The sequence below is a fragment of the Pangasianodon hypophthalmus genome, chromosome 12, assembly GCF_027358585.1.
Source record: "Pangasianodon hypophthalmus isolate fPanHyp1 chromosome 12, fPanHyp1.pri, whole genome shotgun sequence".
In the NCBI taxonomy this organism is placed as follows: domain Eukaryota; kingdom Metazoa; phylum Chordata; class Actinopteri; order Siluriformes; family Pangasiidae; genus Pangasianodon; species Pangasianodon hypophthalmus.
The window spans coordinates 13,138,294-13,162,784 of NC_069721.1; the positions used below are offsets into that span (position 1 = coordinate 13,138,294).

General features: G+C 39.3%; 2 protein-coding genes across 5 annotated transcripts in view; both read right to left on the reverse strand.

The window, feature by feature from the left end:
- Nucleotides 1-10: 10 nt before the first annotated feature.
- LOC113527341 (hyaluronan-binding protein 2-like) lies at nt 11-7,373 on the reverse strand. The gene is made up of 13 exons (XM_026915032.3): nt 6,928-7,373; nt 6,479-6,515; nt 6,244-6,354; nt 4,315-4,425; nt 4,104-4,220; nt 3,795-3,911; nt 3,536-3,701; nt 2,278-2,372; nt 1,902-2,172; nt 1,581-1,723; nt 1,174-1,314; nt 905-1,050; nt 11-387 (listed from the first exon to the last, which is right to left on the reverse strand). Exons 1-13 carry the CDS (start codon nt 6,997-6,999, stop codon nt 226-228), a joined length of 1,689 nt encoding a protein of 562 aa, XP_026770833.2. The 5' UTR covers nt 7,000-7,373; the 3' UTR covers nt 11-225.
- A 1,345-nt stretch (nt 7,374-8,718) lies between these two features.
- Nucleotides 8,719-24,491, reverse strand: part of dnmbp (dynamin binding protein) — a 39,212-nt gene continuing 23,439 nt past the window's right edge. For 3 of the 4 annotated variants that reach the window (XM_026915162.3, XM_053238677.1, XM_026915163.3), the window contains 13 exons: nt 15,770-15,966; nt 15,451-15,550; nt 15,212-15,359; nt 14,093-14,110; nt 12,923-13,122; nt 12,672-12,802; nt 12,476-12,580; nt 12,143-12,274; nt 11,544-11,876; nt 11,136-11,315; nt 10,844-11,042; nt 10,073-10,731; nt 8,719-9,947 (listed from right to left, as the gene is read on the reverse strand). In XM_026915162.3, the coding sequence (XP_026770963.3) occupies nt 9,762-9,947; nt 10,073-10,731; nt 10,844-11,042; nt 11,136-11,315; nt 11,544-11,876; nt 12,143-12,274; nt 12,476-12,580; nt 12,672-12,802; nt 12,923-13,122; nt 14,093-14,110; nt 15,212-15,359; nt 15,451-15,550; nt 15,770-15,966 (2,588 nt within the window). In that variant the 3' untranslated portion in view covers nt 8,719-9,761. The remainder of the gene's footprint in view (nt 9,948-10,072; nt 10,732-10,843; nt 11,043-11,135; nt 11,316-11,543; nt 11,877-12,142; nt 12,275-12,475; nt 12,581-12,671; nt 12,803-12,922; nt 13,123-14,092; nt 14,111-15,211; nt 15,360-15,450; nt 15,551-15,769; nt 15,967-24,491) is intronic. The other variant, XM_053238676.1, reaches the window with a different exon arrangement.

The following is a 24,491-nucleotide window of genomic DNA, read 5'->3' on the forward strand; positions in this document are numbered from 1 at the left end:
TTCAGAGAGCTGTCTTGAACAAAACTTTAATTCTTGCCACAATAGTGATGAAATGAAAAACTGATCTGAATTGTGGAGATTTTATAATACAGATGTCTGACAGTTTAAACTCTGAAAGTTTGAGCAGCTTGATGTATGATTAATGGGCAGGAAAACCAAAATAAAGGTTTTGTGAAAGCTGGACAATATATGTTACTTATACATCAATCAAAGTCTGGCCCAGCTTTATGTGGAGCGCATCTTTTCATTGATCCAGTCAAGAAATTGGGTGACACGGGCGTAAACGCCAGGTTTATTCTTCTTGCCACAGCCATCACCCCAGCTCACCACTCCATAGACATAATGTGTGTCATTCTGCTTACAGATCAGGGGGCCTCCAGAATCTCCCTATAAAGAGAAAAAGGCAGAAATATTACTACAGAAATAATAAATGATACTAATATCTATGCATACAGTTAGTACATGGACACACTATATCCCTAAAACTGCCAGCATATTAAGTTTAATACAGTAGTTAGTTCTAACCACATAATGTGATTTGCTGAACCATGTTCTAGCCATGCTGTTATATAAGATAAAAGCGAGTTTGCTTTTTATTTGTTTGCTTTTCCAAAACAATCTGCATCATTCCACATATCACAGGCAGTGAATTAACAATGATTACATTAGTCATATCAACCATACCACAACAAATACAAATACAAAAACACAATCATTATTATTATCATTATTATTATTATTATTATTATTATTATTATTATTATTATTGACTGCAGCAGTTTTAACAGTTTTAACCGGATGGTAAATCTGGACCTGTCCATTGGTCCAGGGAGCTTACACTGTAATGAGCTTACACTGTAATGTATTTTTTTTTATTCTCCTGTCTAATCACAACCACACACACCTGGCAGCTGTCAATCCCTCCTTGCATTCGTCCAGCACAGACCATGCTGTCATCCAGCACTTCACCAAGAACATTAGGAGCCATGCAGCGGTTCTGGTTGATCAGGAGAACTTTTGTGTCCAGCAACTGACTGGAACCACTCTCATCTTCAAGAACGAAGAAAGTATAAAAGAAAAGAAAACATGACTTAATTTTATTTTAGCCAGTAGAGGAAAGCTCATGATCAAGCAAGTAAGAGGTGAGGGAAAGGAGAGAGAGAAAAGCCACACCTTTCTCAGTGACTCCATAGCCTGATATAGTGCATTCCATCCCATCAGGAAAAGGGCCAGGGGGCAGACAGGCAGCTTTAACAAACCTGGTCTCTCTGGCACAAAGTCCATCTTCAGACACAGTCTTCAGTTTGAGCAGGGCTGATATTTATCAAAACAAACACAATGAATGGCTTCATCATTAATTAAAAAGTGATCAACACTAAAATATAACCATTTCAACTGCAAATTTGATGGACATTTTGACTCATGTAACATTAGATACATGCACAGAATCTCAAAGCCACCCTGACTAATATAAGGCATTTTCCCCACAATTTAACACATGTACAAGTAATATTAAATATTATGATTGTATTAAAATTGTAATATGTGTATTAAAAATTAAAAATGTTTTAGTAGATGACCTATGTCATTGTACTGGACATCATCAATATCTGTGTAGTTCTCATGCATGATATAAGTTTCAACTGCCACAGTCTGATCTGCTGCCTCATGCTTTTCCAGGTCCACCCCACCTAGAACCACCTGCATCTCAAACGTCCTGCGTCTGTTAAGTCACACACACACACACACACACATTTATATATATGTATCAAGATTTGCAAAACAGAATTTCATTTATTTGCATCATACACAATGTATTCTATATTTTAACTCTAGGTTTCATTGTTATATTTAACTCTAGGTCTCAATATTGCAACACTGCTACTGCAGGCAACACTTACATGCAGTGAGCAGCAGTGAGGATCCAGCAGGAGTTGAGGACAATTCCCCCACAGTCATGAATGAAAGGTTGAGTGCTATTTCTGGGGCGCACCTGCAATGAGGCTTGCCAGGGATGAGCTCCAGGCTTGGACTTCCTCCCACCAAAGATCCTCGATGTAATCATACTTGGCCATGACTTTCCACACACTGAGAACTCATTTTCTGGAGCAGGCATGGTAATTGTTACAGGCGATGCCTCTTCATCAATTGTTGGCTCAGTTGGGGTTGAACCTATAAGAATATGAAGAATGTTATTACAACTGAGTGTCTGGGTAGTAGAGGGGGTGGACAGAGGGAGGGTGTTATCTAGAAAAAGAAACAATGAAGAATGTGTACTTGGTTCAGGGCAGCGTGTTACATTACAGTCATCCCACTCCAATGTGTTATTGTATCTGATGAAGCACCAAGGCTGGCTCTCCCCATCTGGGTTCCTGGATGAAGAAATGTCCAATACTTTAACATTTAAATTGACTTGCATATGTATTTATCCACTTGAAATTTGCCACATTTTGTAATGTTACAACTTGGTATTAAAATTGACTTCATTGAAATTATATGCCATGAATCTACACCAAATAATATAATATAATATAATATAATATAATATAATATTGTATTGAAGTGGTGAAAAATTAATATACAGTAGTTTTCAAAATTATTTACGAAAAAAAAATTGTGATTGTATATGGATTCACCCACATTGCTGTGAAATCCCTAAATCAGATCTGGTGCAACTATTTTCCTTCAGAAGTCACATAATTAGTTAAATGGAGTATATCTGCGTGCAATTAAACTGTCATGTGATCCTAAAATGACTAAAATGTTCTGCAAATATCAGTGACCAGGTAAGGAGGAAATAAGTCAGTGGAGCATCCAAGAGGCCATGGGTAACTGTAAAGGAGCTAGAGAGATTCAAAATGCAGATGAGAGAAGCTGTTCACAGGACAACAATAGCCTGGACACAACTGTGCTATATTACAGAGTTGCAAGCCATTTGAAATCCTGTTTGGAGTTTGCGAAAAGGCATGTTGGAGACTCAGCAAACAGGTGTGAGAAGTTTCCGCTCTCTGCTGAGACTAAAATGTAACTTTTTGGCCTTGCACATAGCGCTATGTTTGGAGGAAACCCAACAACGCACACCTCCATGAGAACACCATCCACACACTAAAGCATGGAGATGGTAACCTCATGTTAAGCATTACCACCTGGTGGCTTCTCAGACTATTGTCTTCTTTACCATGTCACTGATATTTCATGGACAGCCTGCTCTAGGCAGAGTTGTGGGTGTGCCATACTCTTTCGATTTTTTAAAAATAATGCATTTAATAGTGCTCCATGGGATATTCAAAATTTGGGATATTTTTGTAAATAAGACCTGATACCAGAGACTTTTCCTTCATCCAAGACTTGTTTTGAAGTTTTCCCCCTGTGTCAATATACGGGTTATTTTGTGTAGCTTTAGATCCAGGTTGTAACACTTCAAAATATGGAAAAATTCAAGGGGTGAATACTTATGTAAGGCACTGTATCAGATTTACATTTATTTTGCTTGCTTGCACACGCACACACACACACACACACACACACACCTGACCTGCAATAGTTATGTGGCCCTATTCCATCCTCCTCTTTAACCTCAGTATCATCATCAGCAAATGTTATAACATGAGAGTTCCAAGGCAGACAGTCATGTCCAGACACTGTTTCACTCACGAAACCTCTGTATGATGCCCCATCTCCCTCATAGCAATCATCAGGACCTTAGGTAAATACAGTTAATAAGCAGCATGTTGGAAAACAAGATACTAAATAATTTTAAAAAACAGTGACTGAATGATAATATGCCAAATTACCAACTTGACAGAACTTTCCACTGTAGTTTTCAGGACACTTGCAGTGGAATTTAGCCCTTGTACGACCCTTTACACATGTTCCACCATTCAAACAGGGACTGGGATTACAGGCTGAGGCTAAAACAAAACAACTTAAAGGCTTTTATATTGTCCTTACAATACCCTTGCAGTAAAAATAAACACATAATTTTCCTTTGCAAAATCAGCGTGGCTCTCAAAAAATGATTTTAATGAATGAATTAACAATGAACATTTATTGAACTTTTATAAGCACTGTCAGTGTCACTGAGAAAGACTGATCACACTCACGTCTCCTGCAGTTGGGAGGCTGGAAGGGGGCGGTACACTTGCACTCATAAAAGGGCTCTTCCTTAGTAATAACGCATTCACCACGGCCGCATTTGATATTCTTACACACATTTATAACTGAAAAACAGAGAAACTCATAAACTAATGCACCAATTTATCTTATTTATCTTTTTAAAATAGGAGGAATGGTAAGAAAACATTGGCCTCTAACCAGTTTGACACCTTTTGCCCTTAAAAGGCCGAGGGCAAATGCATTTGAAATCACCATCACCATCATTCTCACATATCCCATTGTTGTAACAGGGATTTGGTTCACACTCATCTGAGAGAAAGCAAGAGGGAGAGAGATAAAAATGCTATGTTATTCTGATATATGTCTTGTTAAATATTTTTAAATATTTACATTTTTACATAATATTTTTTTTAACATCTAGATTGATTTAGCGCCTTGAGGATTGGTATCAGTGTACACTCTACTGAGAAGATTTGCAGACTGAAGGAGAAAAATATGCAGAGAAGAAAAAATACAGTTTAGTTAAAAAGCTTGTTGACCATACTGAAAGACTTGGGCACGAGCTGAATGTGTCTGCAGCAGGGGACAGGAAAGAGAGAGGGAGAGAGAGTCTTTTTAAGAAATGTTTCCATGATTTGGAAAGCCACATCTTGGTCTATGTAAAGCCCCACAGCTGACACTGCATGCCAGAGCGAAAAACAAAAACAAGCCATGAGGTCAAATAAGTTTTCTGTCAACCACTTAGACACTGTTTTGTTCTCAAGGCACAGATCTAGGAAAAGATACTGAAAAATGTCTGCAGCACTGAAGGTCCCAAAGAATATAATAGTTTTCCACATTCTTAAATGAGGAAGTTTGGATTTACCAAGACTCTTGCTAAAGGTGGCCACCCAGCCAAAGTATGCAAACAGAAGAGAAGGGCTTTAGTCACAGATGTGACCAAGAGCCTTAAGATTACTCTGATGGAACTTCAGAGGTTCTGTGAGGAAGAAATATCCAGAAGGACAGCAATGTTTGCTGTACCAATCAGGCCACTATGATAGAGCGCCCAGACAAAAGACACAGTTGGATTGGTTGCTAAAAGAGTTTGCTAAAAGACCTTTCAGTGTATGAGAAACAAGATTATTTGGTCTGATGAAACCAAGACTAGATTCTTTGGCCTGAATTTAAAGTGATATACCTGGAGGAAACCAGGTTTATCCAACATAAAGATGGTAGCAGCATAATATTGTAGGGATGTTTTTGAGCAGCTGGAACTGGAAGGCCTGTGAAGATCATAGGAAAAATGAACAGATCAAAGTACAGAGCCATCCTTTTAGGGTAACATGCTCAATAGTACACAGAGCCTCAAATTAGGCTGAAGGTTCAACTACCAATACAACAATAACCCCAAAAATACAGCCAAGACAAAATGAGTGGCTTCAGGACTGTCTGCAAATGACCTTGAGTGGTCCAGCCAGAGCCAGAGCATTCCTCATCAAACCTGACAGAGTTTGAGGGATTCTGCAAAAAAGAATCAGAGAAGATTCTGGTGCCATGCTTGTAGTCTCATATCCAAGATGGATTAATGCTGTAATCTCTGCCAGGGAGGCTTAAACAAAATACTAATAAAATAATAATAAAATAATAAAATAATAATAATTATAAAAATACTACTAATAAGTAAAGGGTCTGGAAATGTGTAAATGTTACATTCTGTATTTTTATATACTGTTTATTGAGTCTTTTTCTTGCATCATACTTTCAGTAACCACTTTATCCTGGTCATCCTATCCTGACAAACACTGACTGAAGGTAGGAACACACCCTGGATGGGATGCTAGTCCACCAACCACACACATTCACATACACCTAGGGGCAATTTATCTTAGCCAATCCACTTACTGACATGATTTTGGCTGGTGAGAAGAAACTGGAAAACCTAGAGGAATGCCATGGAGACACAAGAAGCACATGCACAGAAACTCTGCCCAGACAGTAACCCAAGCTCAGGATCAAACCAAGAACCCTGGAGCTGTGAGTTGACAACACTACCTACTTCGCCACCATACAACCCTTTTTTACATTTGCATCCATCACACGTTCCAATAATTCCAAATGGCACTGTAAATTCCTGCATATCGTTACCTGTCTCTTCAAGGAATTCATACAACCACTGTGAGTTGGTATTATTTTGATCATTATCAGAAGATTCTTCATAGTAGTCTTCTGAGGTCTCGTTAGTCACTGGCGTTGGATCTAAAACAATTTCCAAAAAAAAAACTCTCTGGGTTAATAAGAAAGGTACTTAAGCTCAGTGAAATGAGATGCTTATGAATGCGGGTCAGTGTTTTTATTAAAATAAGATAATAATAAACCTCACCTTCACCTATACCACCTCTGACCTTCAATAAAAGTCCCTGAAAGAGTACATAATTTCGACATTCAATAAGCATTCTAACAGATTCTGCATTAATCAGCGCCATCTCAAGTGTGAAAGGTACTGGTGGCCCTGAAGAAAGACCTATAGACTGACCCAAAGGTACACTGTAGTATAGTGAGCAGTGTGGAGCAGTGTGATATGGGGTATAACTATATAATTACTACATTTTAGTAAACATTTTCATCTTTGGTCCTGGAAATGTAATATCTATTAATTGGCAGTTCCGTAAGTGTCAGCTTGCAGAATACATTTATTTCTCAGGGACATAAGAAAAGACATTGAAAAAGGCATTACGCAAACTGAGTCCACTCTTTGTACTCTTTTTCAAAAACATCAGTCTAATGCATACTTAATATTTAGGTAATGTGATTTTTAAATTTGCTACATACCTCACTTTCTGCTGCTGCTGCTGGCTGGTTAAGAATCTGCAGGCTCAGCAGTAACAACAATAGTGGGAGCATGGCACTACCAGTACTGGTCACAGGATTACAGGGAAGAACTCACCAATGTCCTGACAATGTAGGCACCAACTGTTCAGATCAGCTCTTGGATGTAGGAATCATACATCCGTTTCTCTTCTCTCCAGCTGGCAATGATTAGCCTCGTCCATTGATTTCTTCATGGAATCATATCCAACCCTGTGCCCCTTTAAGCACCACACACCCCCTTTAGTCTGTTTACAGTCTTGGGTGTACACTAGCACTTGAAGCTTTTGACCCGGTTTTGTTCCTTGGTGTATATGATATAATTCGGGTGTAAATTTGGGTCAAATGGGTTTGAACGGATTTACTGGTTCATTTCTAGAAATCGGTGTGATATGTGCTCTGACAAACTTCTCTCTCCTGTAGGTCAATGGCCAGGTCCACATGTTGGCATGTTTACTCAGAATCAGCCCTTTGAACTCATCTTTGCTTTTCACATCAACAGATCTTAAAAATCTTCTGCTGTCTACCAAATTTACTCATTTGTCTTTTGACTTTGTACTTATAACAACGAACAGAAAGGCCAATTCTATTGTTCTTGCTATATGCTGAAGACAAAAGTTGAATATGAGACAATAGATCAGAATGTCAGCTTTTATTTCCTGATATTTACATCTAGATGGGTTTTGCCTATCAAGACTGCATTTGTTGTTAAAAAGATAAACCAACATGAAGACCAGAGAGCTGTCTATGGGAGAAAAGCAAGCCATTTGAAGCTGAGAAAAGAGGGAAATTACGCATTGGGCATAGCCAATACAAAAATTTGCAATGTCCTAAAAAAGAAAGAAACCGCTCTTGTACTAATATCATCGGTCAAGACCGGAGGAGGTAGTGTCATGGCTTGGGCTTGCACGGGTGCTTCTGGAACTGGCTCATTAATCTTTATTGATGATGGAACTCATGATGGTAGCAGCAGAATGAATTCAGAAGTCTACAGAAACATTCTGTCTGACAATTTACAGAGATATGGATCCAAACTAATTGGGGGAATTTCATCATACAGCAAGACAATGACCCAAAACACACTGCCAACACAACATAGGACTTACTCAGGGGAAAAAAGTGGAAGGTATTAGACTGGCCTAGTCAGTCACCAGACCTTAACCCAATTACGCATGCATTTCACCTTCTGAAGAGGAGACTGAAGGGAGAAACCCCCCAAAATGAACAACAACTGAAAGAAGCTGTGGTACAAGCCTGGAAAAGCACCACACAAGAAGAACGCAATAGTTTGGTGATATCAGTGGGTTGCCGGCTTGATGCAATTGTTGCAAGCAAGAGATTCACAACCAAAAATTAAGTGTTATTTACTTTAAGAGTATCTGTTCCTAGTTCCTAGTTTTGCTCACCTAAAAATTGAGTGGTGTGCCACCAAAGGTGCCACATTCTAAGTTGTTTAACTTAACACCTTAGGTATCAAGAAATGAAAGCTGAAATTCTGATCTATCCTTGATTGTCGGCAAAAAGCTAATTACTTCTTACCATAGATGTCTCAAGGCTGTAATTTCCAATAACAGCTTTGTAACAAAGTACTAACACTTTAGTACTAATACTTTCCAAATACTTTTTCCCTATCAGTTTATTTTTTTTAAACATACCTTTATTTATGCTTATACATGAAGACATGTATGTATACATTTGAAACCAAACACATCTGTAAATGGGCTCCTTATTGTATAGATACATTCAGTCATTAAATTAGTTTTTCCTGGATGTTTTATTCAAATGAGAAAAGAATAGATTGCGTGTGACTGGAGTACAGTACATACATGGTTACTATACAGCATCAGAGATGAATATGATGAAAGTCATCAATAGTATGTTAAAGTGGCATGCATCAAAAGGACCTCTAGGACCTCATGGTAGCAATGGATGAATTCACTATTGATCAAACTCCTATGTGGCTCTGGCTCCTAAAACCTATTCACAGGTCACTGTAGGGAACACTGCATTCAAAAATTGAAAAAGTACAAAATTATGGAAGTACTGTATTTATAAAAGACACCTCTCACATTTTATTTGAACTCTTAAATATTGTTCAGCATATACTGAATGTTGTTATTCGTTCTATGAAAGATTTGCACACTTTAATTGTTAATTGTTTGCATTCACATACACATTTGAATAAGGGATGTGTCTGATTGTCTAACAAGCAAGTCTAGATGTCTCCAAAATGCTCCAAAATTTCATGCTCCACCACTGCTTTTGTTCACTATCTCCCAGAGAACATTCACCCATACTACTCATTACTTTAGTAAAGGTTCATGCCAGTGTTATGCTCACATATCCAACACAGGTTTTACCACTTCATTATATTTCCTTACCTCACAATCTATTTTCCTTTAGCAAACCAGTTAAGTGCTAGCATAATTTTTTGGACTTCTCCTGCCTATGCAGACATTCATAGTTCATTCAGAAACCTGAACATAACCCATGCTTTTACACAAGTCATCCCATTCTTTCTCCAAACTCAAAATGCAAAGTGTTAATTGCTCTTCAAGAATGCCACAATGAGGGTATCAGAGGTAAAAGAGAATATAAAGTCAGTAAATGCAGTCGTGGATAGTCACATTTGTTCCCATAAGCAGCAATGATCAGTTTTCTCATTTACCACATCAATCCATCTCTCACAGAGTAAAAGCACAACATTGTCCTTTGTTCCACATGGCTCTGCAGCTCAGCTTATCTGTGGTGGTCTGGGGTAGCTGGATATCTCTCGGCCTCTCATACAGCTATCATGCTCAGGTGTACTCTGACTTGCGGATGTAGTTGGAAGGTACATAGCCCCGCCGTCCTCCGGCCTCACCCAGCCACCACTCCTGGTTGCCATTCATGTCCTGGAACTCTAGGATTCGAATTCTCTGATTGGCCGAAATGCTCAGCTCATTTGCGCAGCGTGCAGTGAATGAATAAAGAGCATAATATATCTGAAAAAGTAAAACAAAAAGATAGTGGTAAGTAATAAGAAAATAAAAATTACATTCCCTATTACATTTTCTTAATTAAGCAAAGACACATTTGCCAAAATCTGTTTTAATTAAACATGGTATACCTGATGGCCATCCAGCTCGTGGTCAGGCTCTATGAACTCATCAGCAGAGTACTGAGGCCTACTTTTCTGCACTGAACACTCGCCATTCTGTCTCTGCTGAGAGACGTAGGCTGTGTGCCTCTGAGATGCATCATGTCTAGAGTTCTTACTGGAGGAACAAGAGTCTGTCTCTGAAGAGTCTGAGGGGTCTCTGTGATTAGCTGGTGTAGTGTACCTGGAATCAGAGGAATCTCTGTAATTGGCGGGATTTCTGTACAAATGCTCCGAATAGTCCCCATGATTGGCAGCATTATGAACAGCAATCTCAGACAGTTCTTTCTGATTAGAGGAATTCCTGTAGGTGGAGTCAAGGGTATCACTCTGATTGGTTGGAGGGTAGTTTGGCGATGGAGTATTGATGTGGGAGATCCTGTGGGAGGCGTTAGAGTCCTGAGACAGGCGTAGTGATGCATGGTTTGGAGTGTGGGCTGAAGAGAAGCTGACGGTAGATGTCTCATGGTTGAATGTCAGTGTGCTGTTGCTGTTCTGCCGTGAGAACACAGGGGAGGAGCCACCATATCCTGACTCATTGGAGGACTGACTCTCAATAGAAACATCTGAATGGCTCTGTCGTGGGTTATAGGGCTTTAAGAAGGAGCTGTAAACGAAGCCCTTTGTGACTACGAGATAAGCATAAAGGACAGGAGTTAGTCCAAAAAACTAAAACATTTGTTATACAATGATCATAAAACAAATAACAGTAAAAACTGCATTCTTAATTTAAATACTTACCACCATTATCTATAAGCCAACGATTCTGACTGCCCATGGGGTCTTGCTGTTTGATGACTCCCACTATGTCCCCCTCCAGTATGGACACATCCAGGTCCTGTGCAGCATTGAAATTCCTTTCAGCCTGGAAGAGCTTCTCTGGGCCGTAGAGAGCAAGGAGCCCTGTCCGATGCTCATCTGTCTGGATTATGCAGTTTGGCTGTACATGAGAGAATGGGGGAAAGGTGAGAGTTTAATACTATTTAACACTTGGGGTGTTTGGGATTGATTGTTACAAATGAGTGTAACTCACAGGACTTAGAAGCTGCTTCTTAGAAGTCTGTTTCTCCAGGGTTTTCTTTTCGTAGGGTTTGCGCGGCATGGGCAGGTTCTCTGGGAAGAAGCTGAAGCTCTGTAAAAGCTGGAGTACTCTGCTGTGCTCTTCCTGAAACAGTGACACCAGGTTCCCCTCTGTGCCTCCTATTCTTGACAGCTATTAGGAGACAGACATGTTATAGCATAATTCAACATTAATAACAGCATTTGTGACTTCTCTTGAGGTAGAGATATGGTGTTTCTAGTTAGTGCATAGAGATTATCCAACTTCTGGCATCTAGCTCACCTGAACAGTTTTGCTTTGAAAATTATCTATGTTACCCTGTAATCTTTCCTCAGCACTGCTGTCGTACATGTGTCTCATTATCTCATGACCTATCCTCACCTGCAGGAGTGGACTGAGCTCTCCCAGTGTGAGAAATATGAAGTCTCTCTGTGCCTGGGCAAAGCCCCGCATGCAGTTGGTGAAGAGCTCCTCAGCAGCGCGATGAAATTTGGGAAGCTCATCCAGCAGCTGGGCATTCAGGGCCTCGTAGTTGTTTCTCGCTGTTTGCAGGTCTTCCTGCACGCGCTTGTCTTTCAACCTCTCTGCTCTCTCTTTACAGTTATCGTAGTCAAGCAGCTTGTCAAAGCGCTTCTGGATCAGCTTGTGTGGACCAGCAAACATGGAAAGCAGCTGGGTGAGGGGAGAGATGACCAGAGCCTCCGTCCTTTCCTTCTACTCACACACACAGATACACACCCAAAATATTGTTTTTTTTTTTTTTTTTGGTTACAACTCTCAATGTCAGAAATGCACAATATAACTAAAACAAAAGTATTATTATTATTATTATTATTATTATTATTATTGCCTTAATTTAATTTATTAAATTGTTGTGGCAAGACAACATGCACATAGGATGAATTATTTACAAAACTGATTATACCAATTGTGCAATTATGTAAAGTGATTAAATGTCAATGTTATTGGCCCAGACTCACAAATTCAGTGAACTGCTTGTCACTGATGCACCGATGGGCTCTCTGGAAGCGCTCAGGATCCAACTGCTGTTGTCGCTCTGTGTAGATATCACAGAAGCTGATGGCTGACAGCACGTTCACAGAGGCTGACTCCTGGTAATCAACAATGACAAACATCAGAAAAAATGTCTAGATCAAGGATGTCCAGTTTTATCTGAAAATATCAAAAATGGCTGCAGGTTTTCATCCTAACCAGGCAAGGACACACTTGATTCTGCTTGTATAATCAATTTAAACAAGTGTCGAGTTGTTTGAATGTGCCATTATTAGTTTTAGTCGAAGAAGAATTCTCACCCGTATATGTTGCAGATAAAGAGAGATATCCCTGATGAAGGACTTGATTAATCTCTCCTGGAGTCTGAATCGCTTCTCTGCGTCATCAAATGCTTCATCTTTGACCTGAAGAAGGTCAAAAAAGGGGTAAACAACAAAATACTCCCAGATGGCCTGCCAATATGTGGATGTGGAGCTGTAATAAAAATGATTATACCTGTGGTGCAATTCCAGTCAGGTGCTTGAGGTGGCTGCTCACTCTGTTTGACTTCTTGATGATGGAGTGCATGCTTAGTTTGGAAATCTTGTCAATGAGTCTGTCCTCATCCCCTTTGCGGTACTTCACAACTATAAACAGTAGAGGGCAGCGTGGCATTAACGCTGAATAACAACTACATGTTCTGCAATATATTCACACAAAGAAATCAGGGAGCACAAAAGTTCAGGTTGCAGCACAAAAGCACATACCCAGGTCCTTTCTTCTTTTGTACTCATTGATGTTGACATTGATTTCTTTGACAGATGACACTGCATCTGCAAGCTCCTTCCTGTCATGGTGCGACTCTGGTGTGGCATTCAAAAGCTCCATGAGCAGCAGTGGATAACGCATGACCCTCTGCACAGGCTTTATCAGGAACGAACCCAGATTTATGTAGTTAGTCTTCCCCCTGACAAAAAAGGAAAGAAAAGAATTTTATAAGTCTCTCTACATTCAACGCACATTATCCCTTTTCATTGTAATCCTTTTACAATGGGTCATTTTTCATACACCAACCTACGATACATCATAAATCAAAATAAGAGATTTAGATGGGGCTGACAATAGAGTCATCTCTGCATAAATATGAAAAGTAAAACTAATATTACAACACAAGCAATACTTATTTATATATAAATAAGTATATGCCACCTTTCTGTGCTAAAGTTTTTGGGTTTCATCAGATTATGTGCATTTAATTAGCTGTATGAATAAAAAAAGAGACAAGTTACTGGGGTGAGTGGTTATGCAAGGCTATTAAAAATGGGAGATTTTAAGCACTTTAATATGTCTGATTGGTGGAATGAAAAGAAAAACCCATTTCAAAGGTGATGAACTGTTTGCATCTTACTGCATTTTCCATTCAGTTATAGAAGAAAAAAAAAATCAATGTTATGGCGTAACCAGACACAGTTTTCGTTTTTTTGAAGAATTGTGTACAAGTTGTTTTTCCACAGTTCCTCAAAAAAACAAAACAAACAGCAAAATGAATTGGGATTGGTATTTGCTTAGAGACTGTGTTAATATTTAAATCATATCACCATGCAGCTTTATGCCAGCTGCCAGTAAATAAAAAAGTTAAAAAAGAAAAAAAAAGTAAGCCAACATTTAACTTGGGGTTAAATTCTGACTTGACATACTATGCATGTGCAAAGGTTAAATCTGTAACTCACAGTTCTAAAAAGTGCAGACTTAAGTCAAGTCAGAATACAGCCCTAACAAAAGATAGCCAAAAAAACACAAAAATACAGTACACAGAAAAAGCAAGCCGAGTACACAATCCCCTTGGCTGCACACACATAAACAAACAGGTTATGAGGGTTAATAAACATCACACATGCTGTCAGGGACTTCACATGCAGAAGCTCGTTTAGACTTACCACTCATGGTATATCGCTCTGTCGGGAGGAAGGGAGAAAAAAGAGAGAGACGGGACAAAACAGATTATGTCGGGTTAAGGGACCTGCTTCTATGTTTGCAAATTAGACACTACATAACTACTAGCTAGACTAACTATCACAAAAAGCATTAGATATTACTTATTAGATATTGGTATTGCTTTAACAGTTAAATGAGTTTTAGTGATTTGACCTTCCTGCAATAACAAGACTGTAGAAGCAAGCAACCATCACAAATACAAAAGAAAATAAATTACTCTGAGTTAGTTTAATAAACTTTCAGTCGCCAAGGCAGCATGTGGCATCAGTGACCCACTTTAGAGAACCAGCAAGGCACTACTGGCCCCACACAGCCCCCCACTGAGCGAAAAAATTAAATGTCAGCTTCCTATGGCCCCAAACTCTCACGTGGCTCACAACAACTCTCAAAGGAACGCAGCGGGAGAGCCAAGTCCTGTACTGACAGAAGCCCAGATAAAGCGAGACCCTGTCAGCGCCATTAACAGCCAAACACACTAATGTACAAGTAGTAAAAAAAAACACTGTGGTGAGAAAATAGGAAATAAACACATGATTCATTTAAAGCAGACTAAGAAATATGTTCGCTAGAAGCCCGACAAGCAGAGTGAAATTGAGAGACTCACACTGTTCTCTGGTTGTACTTCACTACATTACAACAAAGTATAAATAAGGCAAAATGCAAAACCAAAAGACAAACGTTTTAAACTCTTGGGCGTTACTCAAATTCATAAACTTTAGGTGGCACCTTATATTTGCTTTTATCAAGTTAAACACAAGATGACAAGGAAGACTTCCGTATTTAAATTGTACAAAAAAACTTGGTCAACTTCACAAGTAACATCCCTGTGTATATATTGAGAATCATCAATAACATCATTTGTTTTGGGGGTGTTGGCCTAAAGTTCCTGCACAATAACATGAGCACTAGCAATGCACAGTGTATCATACCAACAACAACCCATTAACAACACCGTTAAATAGCAACTACAGTAACTAGCATGGTCATGCTTCAAACATGCTCTGGTAGATATATAAACACCATGCAGTGGGCTAACTGCGCAAATCTTTACTCCAACCAACCTGAGCTTCTCCAGGCACTCCAGCACCTGTTTCTGAATATTTTCATCTTTCTCATAGGACTCCAGCAAGGCGATGGCATCATCATGATTCTGACAGTAGACCTTGTAGACCTGCTCCAGTTCTGATTTGAAGTCCAGGAACACTTTTCCTAAGAAACAAATGATACATTCATTAAACAGTTGATTTTAACATTAAGATATGTGCAACGACACTGTAACTTAAGAGATCTTTTTTCTTACCTATCGAGTCAGTGTCCTGAAGTGCTTCTTCAAGACGTGTGGAGAGATCAATTACAGATTCGATGTTGCCAAAGAGCCCATCAAAGTCTACATTCTGGACCTTAATGTAAAGGCATTATGTTCAGACAAGAACAAAAGCTAAAAACCAAGAATACATAAATACAAATCTTTGGAAGCATCTTATTTAAGAAAAAAAACCCCAGATCATTAGAAACTCTATGTCTATAAATTGTATGTATCCTACACGTCTAATCAAATTCCAAAAATTCTTCACTGTCCTAGCATTTATAGCACTACATAGTGCTGTACTTATACATACCTCTTTTTTCTGTAGGGGTAGGATGATATGTGTCTTACACATGTTCAGGTCTTTAATGTAATCTCTCTCAGTCTGCAGGAGCTCCTCTATGACCTTTGACCTTTTCTCTAGCATCCTTTGCTCAGGATCCTCAGTCGTGGCTGCAGAGGCAGGAGCTGGTTCTAGAGATTCAGGCTGGGCTGACAGTAGAGTCATCTCTGAATGAACACAAAAAATAAATCTTAAATGATAACACTTAGAAACCTAGTAAATGCTACCCTGTATTAATGGTTTTGGCTTTCATCACACTGTGGAGGTTATATATCATTTAATTAGTTGCTTGAATAGAAATAGGGCAGTGGAATAAAACATTTTGTGCAGCACATACAGTCATGGGAAAAAGAAAGTACACCCTCTTTCAATTCTATATTTTTATTTTTCAAGGTATAAATTACAATTGGGTGGTCTTCCCTAACTTCTGTAAACAATATGCAGCCAGGTGACAACAAAAAAAGCACAACAAATTCCAATATGTAGCCAGTTTCACAAAAAGTAAACCAACATTCATAAACCAGGTGGGAAAAAAATAAGTACACCCTTTCTACTTCCACAAACGTTAAGAGAGTAGTTAGCAGCTAGGTGTTACTAATGAAATGCACAAGATTAGATAATCATCAAGAAGTGTGACCACCTCTATAAAAACAGACCTTTTGGCAGTTTGAAGAAAGAACATAAGCCATGACATTAGAGAAGCAATTGTTGTTGCTCATCAATCTGGCAAGGGTAATAAGACCATTTTCAAACAATTTGAAATTCACCATTCCACAGTGATAACGACTGTTTATAAATGGAGAGTCTTCAAGACAGTTGCCAGTCTTCTCAGAAGTGGGCACCCCATCAAATTCAGTCCAAGCTCAGACCATTTAATGCTCAGAGATATAAAGAAAAACTCTGTTTAAAATGTTTTAAATGTTTATGTTCATGACAGCACAAGACTGTACAAGTATGGCATTCGTGGAAGGGCGGCTAGGAAAAAGCTCCTTCTCTCCAAAAAGAATATGGCAGCACGACTTTGCATAAATGCATCGGAACAAACCACAAAAGTACTGGAACAATATCCCTTGGACTGATGAGACGAAGGTGGAGATGTTTGACAAAAAACAAACACAGCATATCACCACAAACAGCACATACCACCTGTCAAGCATGGTAGTGGAGGGTTGATGATTTGGGCTTGTTTTGCAGCCACAGGACCTGGAAAACTTGCAGTCATTGAGATAATGAAATATTCCATCTGTCCAGCAGCTTAAGCTGGGCTGAAAGTGGGTCATACAACAGGACAATGATTCCCAAGCACACCAGCAACTCGACATCTGAATGGCTAAAGAAGAAAAAAATCAAGGTGTTGGAGTGGCCAAGTCAAAGTCTAGACCTCAACCCCATTGAGATGCTGTGGTGGGATCTTAAGAGAGTTGTGCATAAACGAATGCCCTCAAACATCAATGACCTGAAGCAAACTGTTGTAAAGAAGAGTGGGCCAAAAATTATTCAAAATGATCAGAGAGACTGATAAACTCCTACAGAAAAGCTTTATTTCAACTTATTGTTGCTCAAGATATAAAGGCACAGTCTGACTGTCCTCTGATCTGTTTCTCTCTCCTCTGGAGCTAGGTTGGATAAAACAGTGGGAATGGTGGAGACAGGACAGCACTGCTACTTCAGTGAGCTCCAAAAATGAAGGCTAAAATGGACCTTTGTAAGAACATAAAGAGCTGACACAGCGTCTACTTACAAACTAGCCCTTTGATGCTTTTTATCAGGCAGCAGGAGATTAGAAACTAGAGTCAATGAATCCAAACTGAATCAGATATTCTTTAGTAACACTGCACAGCAGGAACTGGCTATTCCAGGGCTATAGCACTGCACAGTTTACAGTTTTACTTGCTCCTACTTACCTCAACACACACCAGCTACATTAAATGAAATTAGTGTACCTCCAGAAGCTTAACTGTCCATACAACAGTCATGTGTTGCAAGCCCTGAAAATATCTGGTGCTTCCCAGATTTAATGTAACTCATAGTGACATCGTGCTGAGTTAAAGCTTTCATTCGCAGAACTTTCATTCTCTGCTAATTCATTCAAAAAGCAATAAGAGATTAGCTTACTAACCAAATGCCACTTAATTTATGTAGAAACTTGCCTACAGATGGGTAAACATGCTTTAATTTAATGCAGTCCATTCTATGCTCCTTATGATGCTGAAATGTGGAAGTAAAACTTTTAAAACGTCATGGTTTTTATCATTTTATCATCATTTCTAATTTATTATAATTTATTGAACCTTTCAAACTATTCTAGACCTTAAAAACCTAGAACAGCTCATCCAGCCATGCATAGTAGAAATTATTACACCATATTACTGGAGGTCTATATCAGTGAATGCATTACCAAACTGTGCATCAAATGTGGGTCAGTGTGTACTGTGCCACAAAGGAGAACAAGCTCTGGTTACACAGCTTCACCCAACCATACTAACACTGTGTTTAACTAAAGCTCATAAACCTCTAACTAGAACAAAACAAATAAAACAAAGAATATGCCTACTCAACTTGGAATTTCTGCTCAGAAAGTTGGGAAGATGTCCTTAACCCCTTGTTCAACATATGACGTCATGTCAGCATGGCCACTCATGCCATTAACAGTAAATAAAATATCAATGAACTACTCCAAATGAGTTTATAGTAGTATTTACTTTAGATCAATCAACACAGACACATTAGTTGGTGAGATCTATAAGAGAGACCATACAATGCACTGTTTTGAGAAAGTAAATACATCATAAACGTATGATCACTAATGTTAGCTGGCTAGCTTGTTGCTAACAAAACACACACTTTTATGGAAGCATCCATGTTTTTTCACTCAACTTTGCAGCTTGAATGCAGCAAGCTTGATAATGACATAACATTTCACAACAATGACATTTCAACAGTGCGTGGACTTCCCACTTCCGAGCTGAGTCCAATTCAGCATACGCACCACACTTTCATAAACTTTATGAACAAGTACGATTCCCCTTTATGTTTCTCTCTCTCTTTACCTCTTCCTCCCTCTGTCACACATATTCATGTATTCAATATAACCTGAAATACTTTGGTCAAAATGTGCACAATCATTGTTTAAAAAAGGATTTCCAGATTTTTCCCTACATCAGTTTAATTTGAACATTTTGACACAGGTCTATTTTAAAAAGATTCAAGCAAAAGCCAGGTACAAAGAATCTCAATGAGAATGAGAACTTAAACAGACCGGAAGTTCACTCCTAGTCATGACTCATTGACTGTAATAAATGCAGTCAGCCAAACAGCTCTGCTTAAACAATATATGAGCTCAACAAAACTGTTGAGAAATCAAGAGGTGAGTCATGCAAAATCTCCCGTGTGAATTGCAACTACCTACACACTCAAGTCAGGCAATATTAACAGGGAGAAAACGTGCGACACTGCACAGACAGTAACCTAACCTCAGGATCAAACCAGTGATCCTGGAGCTGTAGGGCAGCAATACTACCTACCCGCTGCACCACTGTGCCACCCCAGAAGAGTGAAATAATTCATTATAAGTACATTCTTGTGTGGGGGTGGTAAATGGGACTGTGGAACTCAAAGGAAAGTGTGCTCTTACAGTAACCGTTTGTGTGAATTGTTGAGTGGGTAATCCCAAGCAGATATACAAAAGTCTCTTTCTTTCTACCCATCTCATTCTTTCACTTTTATCCATGAGAAATAATTCATGTTGCTACTGTGTCTGAGCTTCCATAGTGCTGGTCCTGACAGTCTCCTCTGCAGCCCCCACACACCCAGGGGTGGCAGTACAGAGGCTACACTGGTCAAAGCCCCGAGCCTGTAAACAGAGCACAGAACTCGAAGAAAAGAACATTTCAACAGTGCATGGACACTGGCCATAAATCATCCTGCCTACCTATATGAAGCTCCATAGAAAGAGCATGATGTGCAAAGCATGGTTTTCATGTATTGCGTATACCCCATTATTGATGATGGACTGCTCCATAGGTTAAGACTACCAGGGAAGTTGTCCATGTTTGTCCATGTTTGTCCATGTCCAAATCTTGCTATATAAATACTTCTTCAAAAAATGAGTGATCAAACTTAATGAGACTTAGGTACAATGGCAAGAGTAAAAATGAATAAGACACAACAAAACTCATTCAATAATGATACAGTTACATTGACACTCCAGTCAAAAGTCCATTTTGTAATTCTAATGATCTCGTACAACACTTGCCCAGGATTGTAAGACTAACTCTAAAGGCATTAATCATATAACCTCTGGTTTCGCCTGCCTCTAGACACCTATAAACACACCTGTCCCCCTGGCAACCACACACAAACACACAAGTGGCAAAGTCACGGGCAGTGCAGAAGCTGATTCTGAAGAAGTGAAGCTGAGAACTTGCCATGTCTCTCTACAGCTCTATTTGTGGGACATAGGCTCCATTCTGGGCCCACATTACCATGTGAATGCATGGGAACCCATGATCATTACACACAACTGAGTGAGCACACTCACTGGTGCACACATTCACAAAAGGCTGGAGCTGGAGTCCTTAGGCCTACACACACACACACACACACACACACACACACACACACACACACACACACGCACACACACACACACACAAATGTCATCAACTCCAATGCCAAGTGATTTTGGGAGGTCTGGTCCATGATTTCGCAGTGACCAATCCCTTTCTAAAGTCCAACTCATCTAAATTCCATCAAGATCTTAAGGATCTCTCAAAATGAGGCCTCTCTTGATCCTAGTGCTCATTCCTTTGTTCAGATATATCAGCAAGCAGGTGGATGTTCTCTTTTCATGAAATCTGAGCTCCATATACAGCCTAAAATATATGTTTGTGGGAAACTACTGTACTCTTAATAATGTGCCTCACATATACAAAAGTAAAAGAAACAAATAAGAAAAAAATTAGAATCAGGCAAAACACTGAACAATTTCTCGAAAGGACAGTTACAGAATTGAAAGCAATGATATGAGTGGGTAGTTCTGTTTGAAGCATGAAACTGGTGTGGTTTATGGGCTGACGCTGAGAGTCTGCCCTCTGAGCTATTCTATCACAGCAGTCTAAAGTCACACACTATCAGCACTGCGCACAAAGTTCACACAAGAATGCACAGTTGCCATAGATACCTGGACTAGTAGACCTCTGCTATTAAACCTAGACTGAAAATGAGTGGGGGAGCTGGATACTCTGTTCAAACAAATACTGGGAGTGAAAAAATGAGATTACTTTCACTATTCCCTACTAATACAATGGCAAACAAATCAATAAACACATGTCCAACTTATACAGCTTCGCAGCATTAGTCCACAGTAAGCCTAAGGTAAACATGTCAAAGAAAATACACACAAATCTTGCTGTATATGCCAGGGTAGACACAGTACACAATAAATTTAACAGAAACATTTTAACAAATGTGTTTTAAGTCTTCAATATCTTCAAAATTTGAGAGAGGAAATATATTCAGCTACTTAACATTTTTTCTTGACAGAATGGCGCAGGTCTGTCTTGCTATTGTTCAAAAGCCAGTGGGGTCACATTCCAGCACTTCCTCTGGACTTAGTCAAACTTCTCATCAAATAGTTTGTGTAGGTTGAGAAGCCTGCACTATTACACACCGGAGCCGAAAGTATGTGAGCATTCATGAAACTAGTCCGCATTCACTTGAAACTGTCTTGTCTGTCTCAGGAGTCACACATTTAATTAACATGTTTTGACTTCTGAATCATGGATCTCTAAATTGCAATCAAATTATGATTTACTGTGCAGCTCTAGAACAGCAACAAAAACAACCAGCTCTGAGCAATATGATTTGTGAGAGTATAGTGAGTACAGAGTTCTTTATTACTCAGCATAACAAGCTTCTGACTGGATGGTAGAATAATTTATTTATTTTTTTGTCTACCAGTTGTTTAACTGTTTTTTTTTTGTGATCTAAGCAATTTTAGAGACAATACCTAATAATATTTGTTTAAAAAAAAAAACTCAGAGGTTAAGTGTGGTTCCTGGCACTAGTTTGCTAATCTAAATATTGTGCTCTATACCATTGTATTGTGATTTCTTGAAGTGAAGTGCAAGCCTTACTGAGATTTCAATGTACATTTTGCAACGTTGAGGTAAAAGCATAAAGCCATTCACATTCTGACACACTATATAGCCATCTTTTCCAGTCTGAAAGCAACCAATAGTGCTGCCTTGGCAAAATTTTGTTTCAGTCTCCTTCCCACCCTTGTCTGATAAGTCTCGACATCCAACCATGCAGTGTAAGTGATTTGGGTGTATGTAATCCACTAAAAACAGTCAGATTAGCATTACAAACATATGCTATAAATACACACATGTCTACTGCCTTTATCTGGGGCTCCAATGGGACAAAGCAAGACATTCAAGGACAAAAGAGAATAGTAAAATACAGCTGAAAGGTCTCATTCAACAGTCAAACACAGAAGGGGTTTTGCACTGGCATCGATCCTCAGAAGGCTGCTCTTGTGGTGCATCAGCACTAAATTGGGCGCCTGTATGCTGACTGATAACTCACTATAATAGTTAGTGCTCTTCACACACATGAATGCACACATTATCCTCTCCTTTACATCTTTGTGTCAAAGATCTAAAAAATGACAAGTTACATTTAATTATTTAATGTTTTCTGTTCACAGTATACCTGTACATTAATTTTTTTTATAAAAGAAAAATAAAAAAAAACAGCCATCTATGGCAATTTAATACATGGATCAATAAGATTCATGTCTGCGTTCCTGAAAAGTATCTTTCTCTAGTAAAGTAGTGAAGAGTTATTTTGTGTGATGACTGTTGCATTTGTTTCTGCACTGTGTGTCCGAGTAGCTGACCTACATTATTAGATAAATACTTCTTCTTCTCTAGACATATTGTAGAAGGCTCATGATGCTGCTCAAGCTGACCCTAGGCTTAATGTTATTTGAAGGTTGTGTGAACGTTTCCTAAAGGTTTCTGTGTAATCCCCCTCCAGACCTTCCACATGGGCAGCTGCACAGGGATTAACCCAGCAGCATGTGTCTCAATAGACACATGCAGCATTAACTATACCAGCTGGTCAAATCTTGCTATCAAATGACCTCTGATACTCGGAGTGAACTTTTAAAATTTTTTTACTTGTTTTTATTAGCTAGTGCACCTGGTGAATGCTGCAGCCTACTTCAACTGTTAGATGAAAAAAGACCTGAAACTGAGTAATCCAATCAGACTTCTGAGATAAGCAACCACTGAGACTGTGCACTTAAAGCTGGCTTCTCATTCTGAATCATGTTAAATGTGGGATTTTTAAAAGCCAAATTTTATTGTTGGCTTATGAGATTAACATGAATACATCTCTTTGTAGCTGAGATCTCTGTACTTATTTACATACCTCTGTATCATATCTATAGCACAAGTTGACTCTGGCCAAAATAGAGAGATGTCAGGCTTCCCCAAAGCCCAAAAGTGCTGAGCTCAGACTGTTAGTCAAGCTGGGGAAGATTGATCCTCCTTTCAGGAGTGCCCTAGTCTCTGAGCAGTTTCAGCTCCCCTCAGATTGTATAAAGGAGGGTCTCTGGTGCTAGGCACATCCTAGTCCCAGACAAGACTTCCCAGTCTCTTTCCTCCCCCAACGGGTGGTAATCATAGCCTTGCAGTTCAGAGGATTACCCAGGGCTCCCCAGGCCACCTGCTCTATGTCAGACACAACACAGGTCAAAGGAATCTCACTTCACCTTACACTACTATCCATCGCTACTTAGACAATGAACGCAAGCGGCTCACTAACAAAGGTAATCACACTGAGGGGGGTCGAAAGATGAGTGGATAACACAACTTTCAGATTTGACAGAGTTGTGTAACAGATTTGATCCTCCTAAGCCTGACATGCGTGCACACACGGACCCAGGAAAAAACATAAGTTTTTAACCAACATGTTTTGATCAAATATGCCTATTTTCCCTCGGGTCCCCACCAGACCCAGGCCCAAGTCAAAGTCCCAGATTGTCTCCCCATGATGGCAGGGCTAGGCCCTACCTATTCACCCGCTTTAACCACAGAACCTGATCTCATAGTCACAGGATCAAGTCATGACCTAACACGCTATGAAAAAAGATAAGCCAAGATATTTGTTCCTGCAAGATAAAACAAGCCATTTTATGTTCATTCTGCACATTGATGTACTTTTCCCAAACATGTTTCCCACACGTTTAAGTGGAGTGATGTAAGACACTACAAGGTAGAAACAAAATGAGAGAACACAGAAAAAGAGAAACAGAGAGCCAACAAAAACATTAAGCCACAAAACCTGCTTGACTAGTCTCTCCACCCTACATGCCTTGCCTTGAAGATCACCTTTCTTGGAGAATCAGTGAAACCTTCTCTGCTCCATAATAGGAGCCAGAGCACCTAATCACACACATACACACTGCTGGCTAATTACTCTGGTGACAGTCTGATCAGCACTTCTGTCATTTCCTGAATTGATCAGATACTGCACAAGGCAGAGACTGAAGGTCAGAGTCTGGCTGCAAATAAAGGTGCTGTCCATGTGGACTCATGTAGCTACATAGTTTCGGCAGGTTTACACATACACATTACTCAGCTTTTCATGTCATCCTTTTACATCAATTTTTTCTAAACAT

Bases quoted from the DNA above. Each gene is read 5' to 3' on its own strand.
- LOC113527341 (XM_026915032.3), bottom strand. From the start codon at position 6,999: ATGCTCCCACTATTGTTGTTACTGCTGAGCCTGCAGATTCTTAACCAG. The intron at 3,912-4,103 runs GTGAGTGTGATC...GTTTTGTTTTAG, and splicing joins GCCTCCCAACTGCAGGAGAC to CCTCAGCCTGTAATCCCAGT. The intron at 1,315-1,580 runs GTCATCTACTAA...GATAAATATCAG, and splicing joins TGTCCAGTACAATGACATAG to CCCTGCTCAAACTGAAGACT.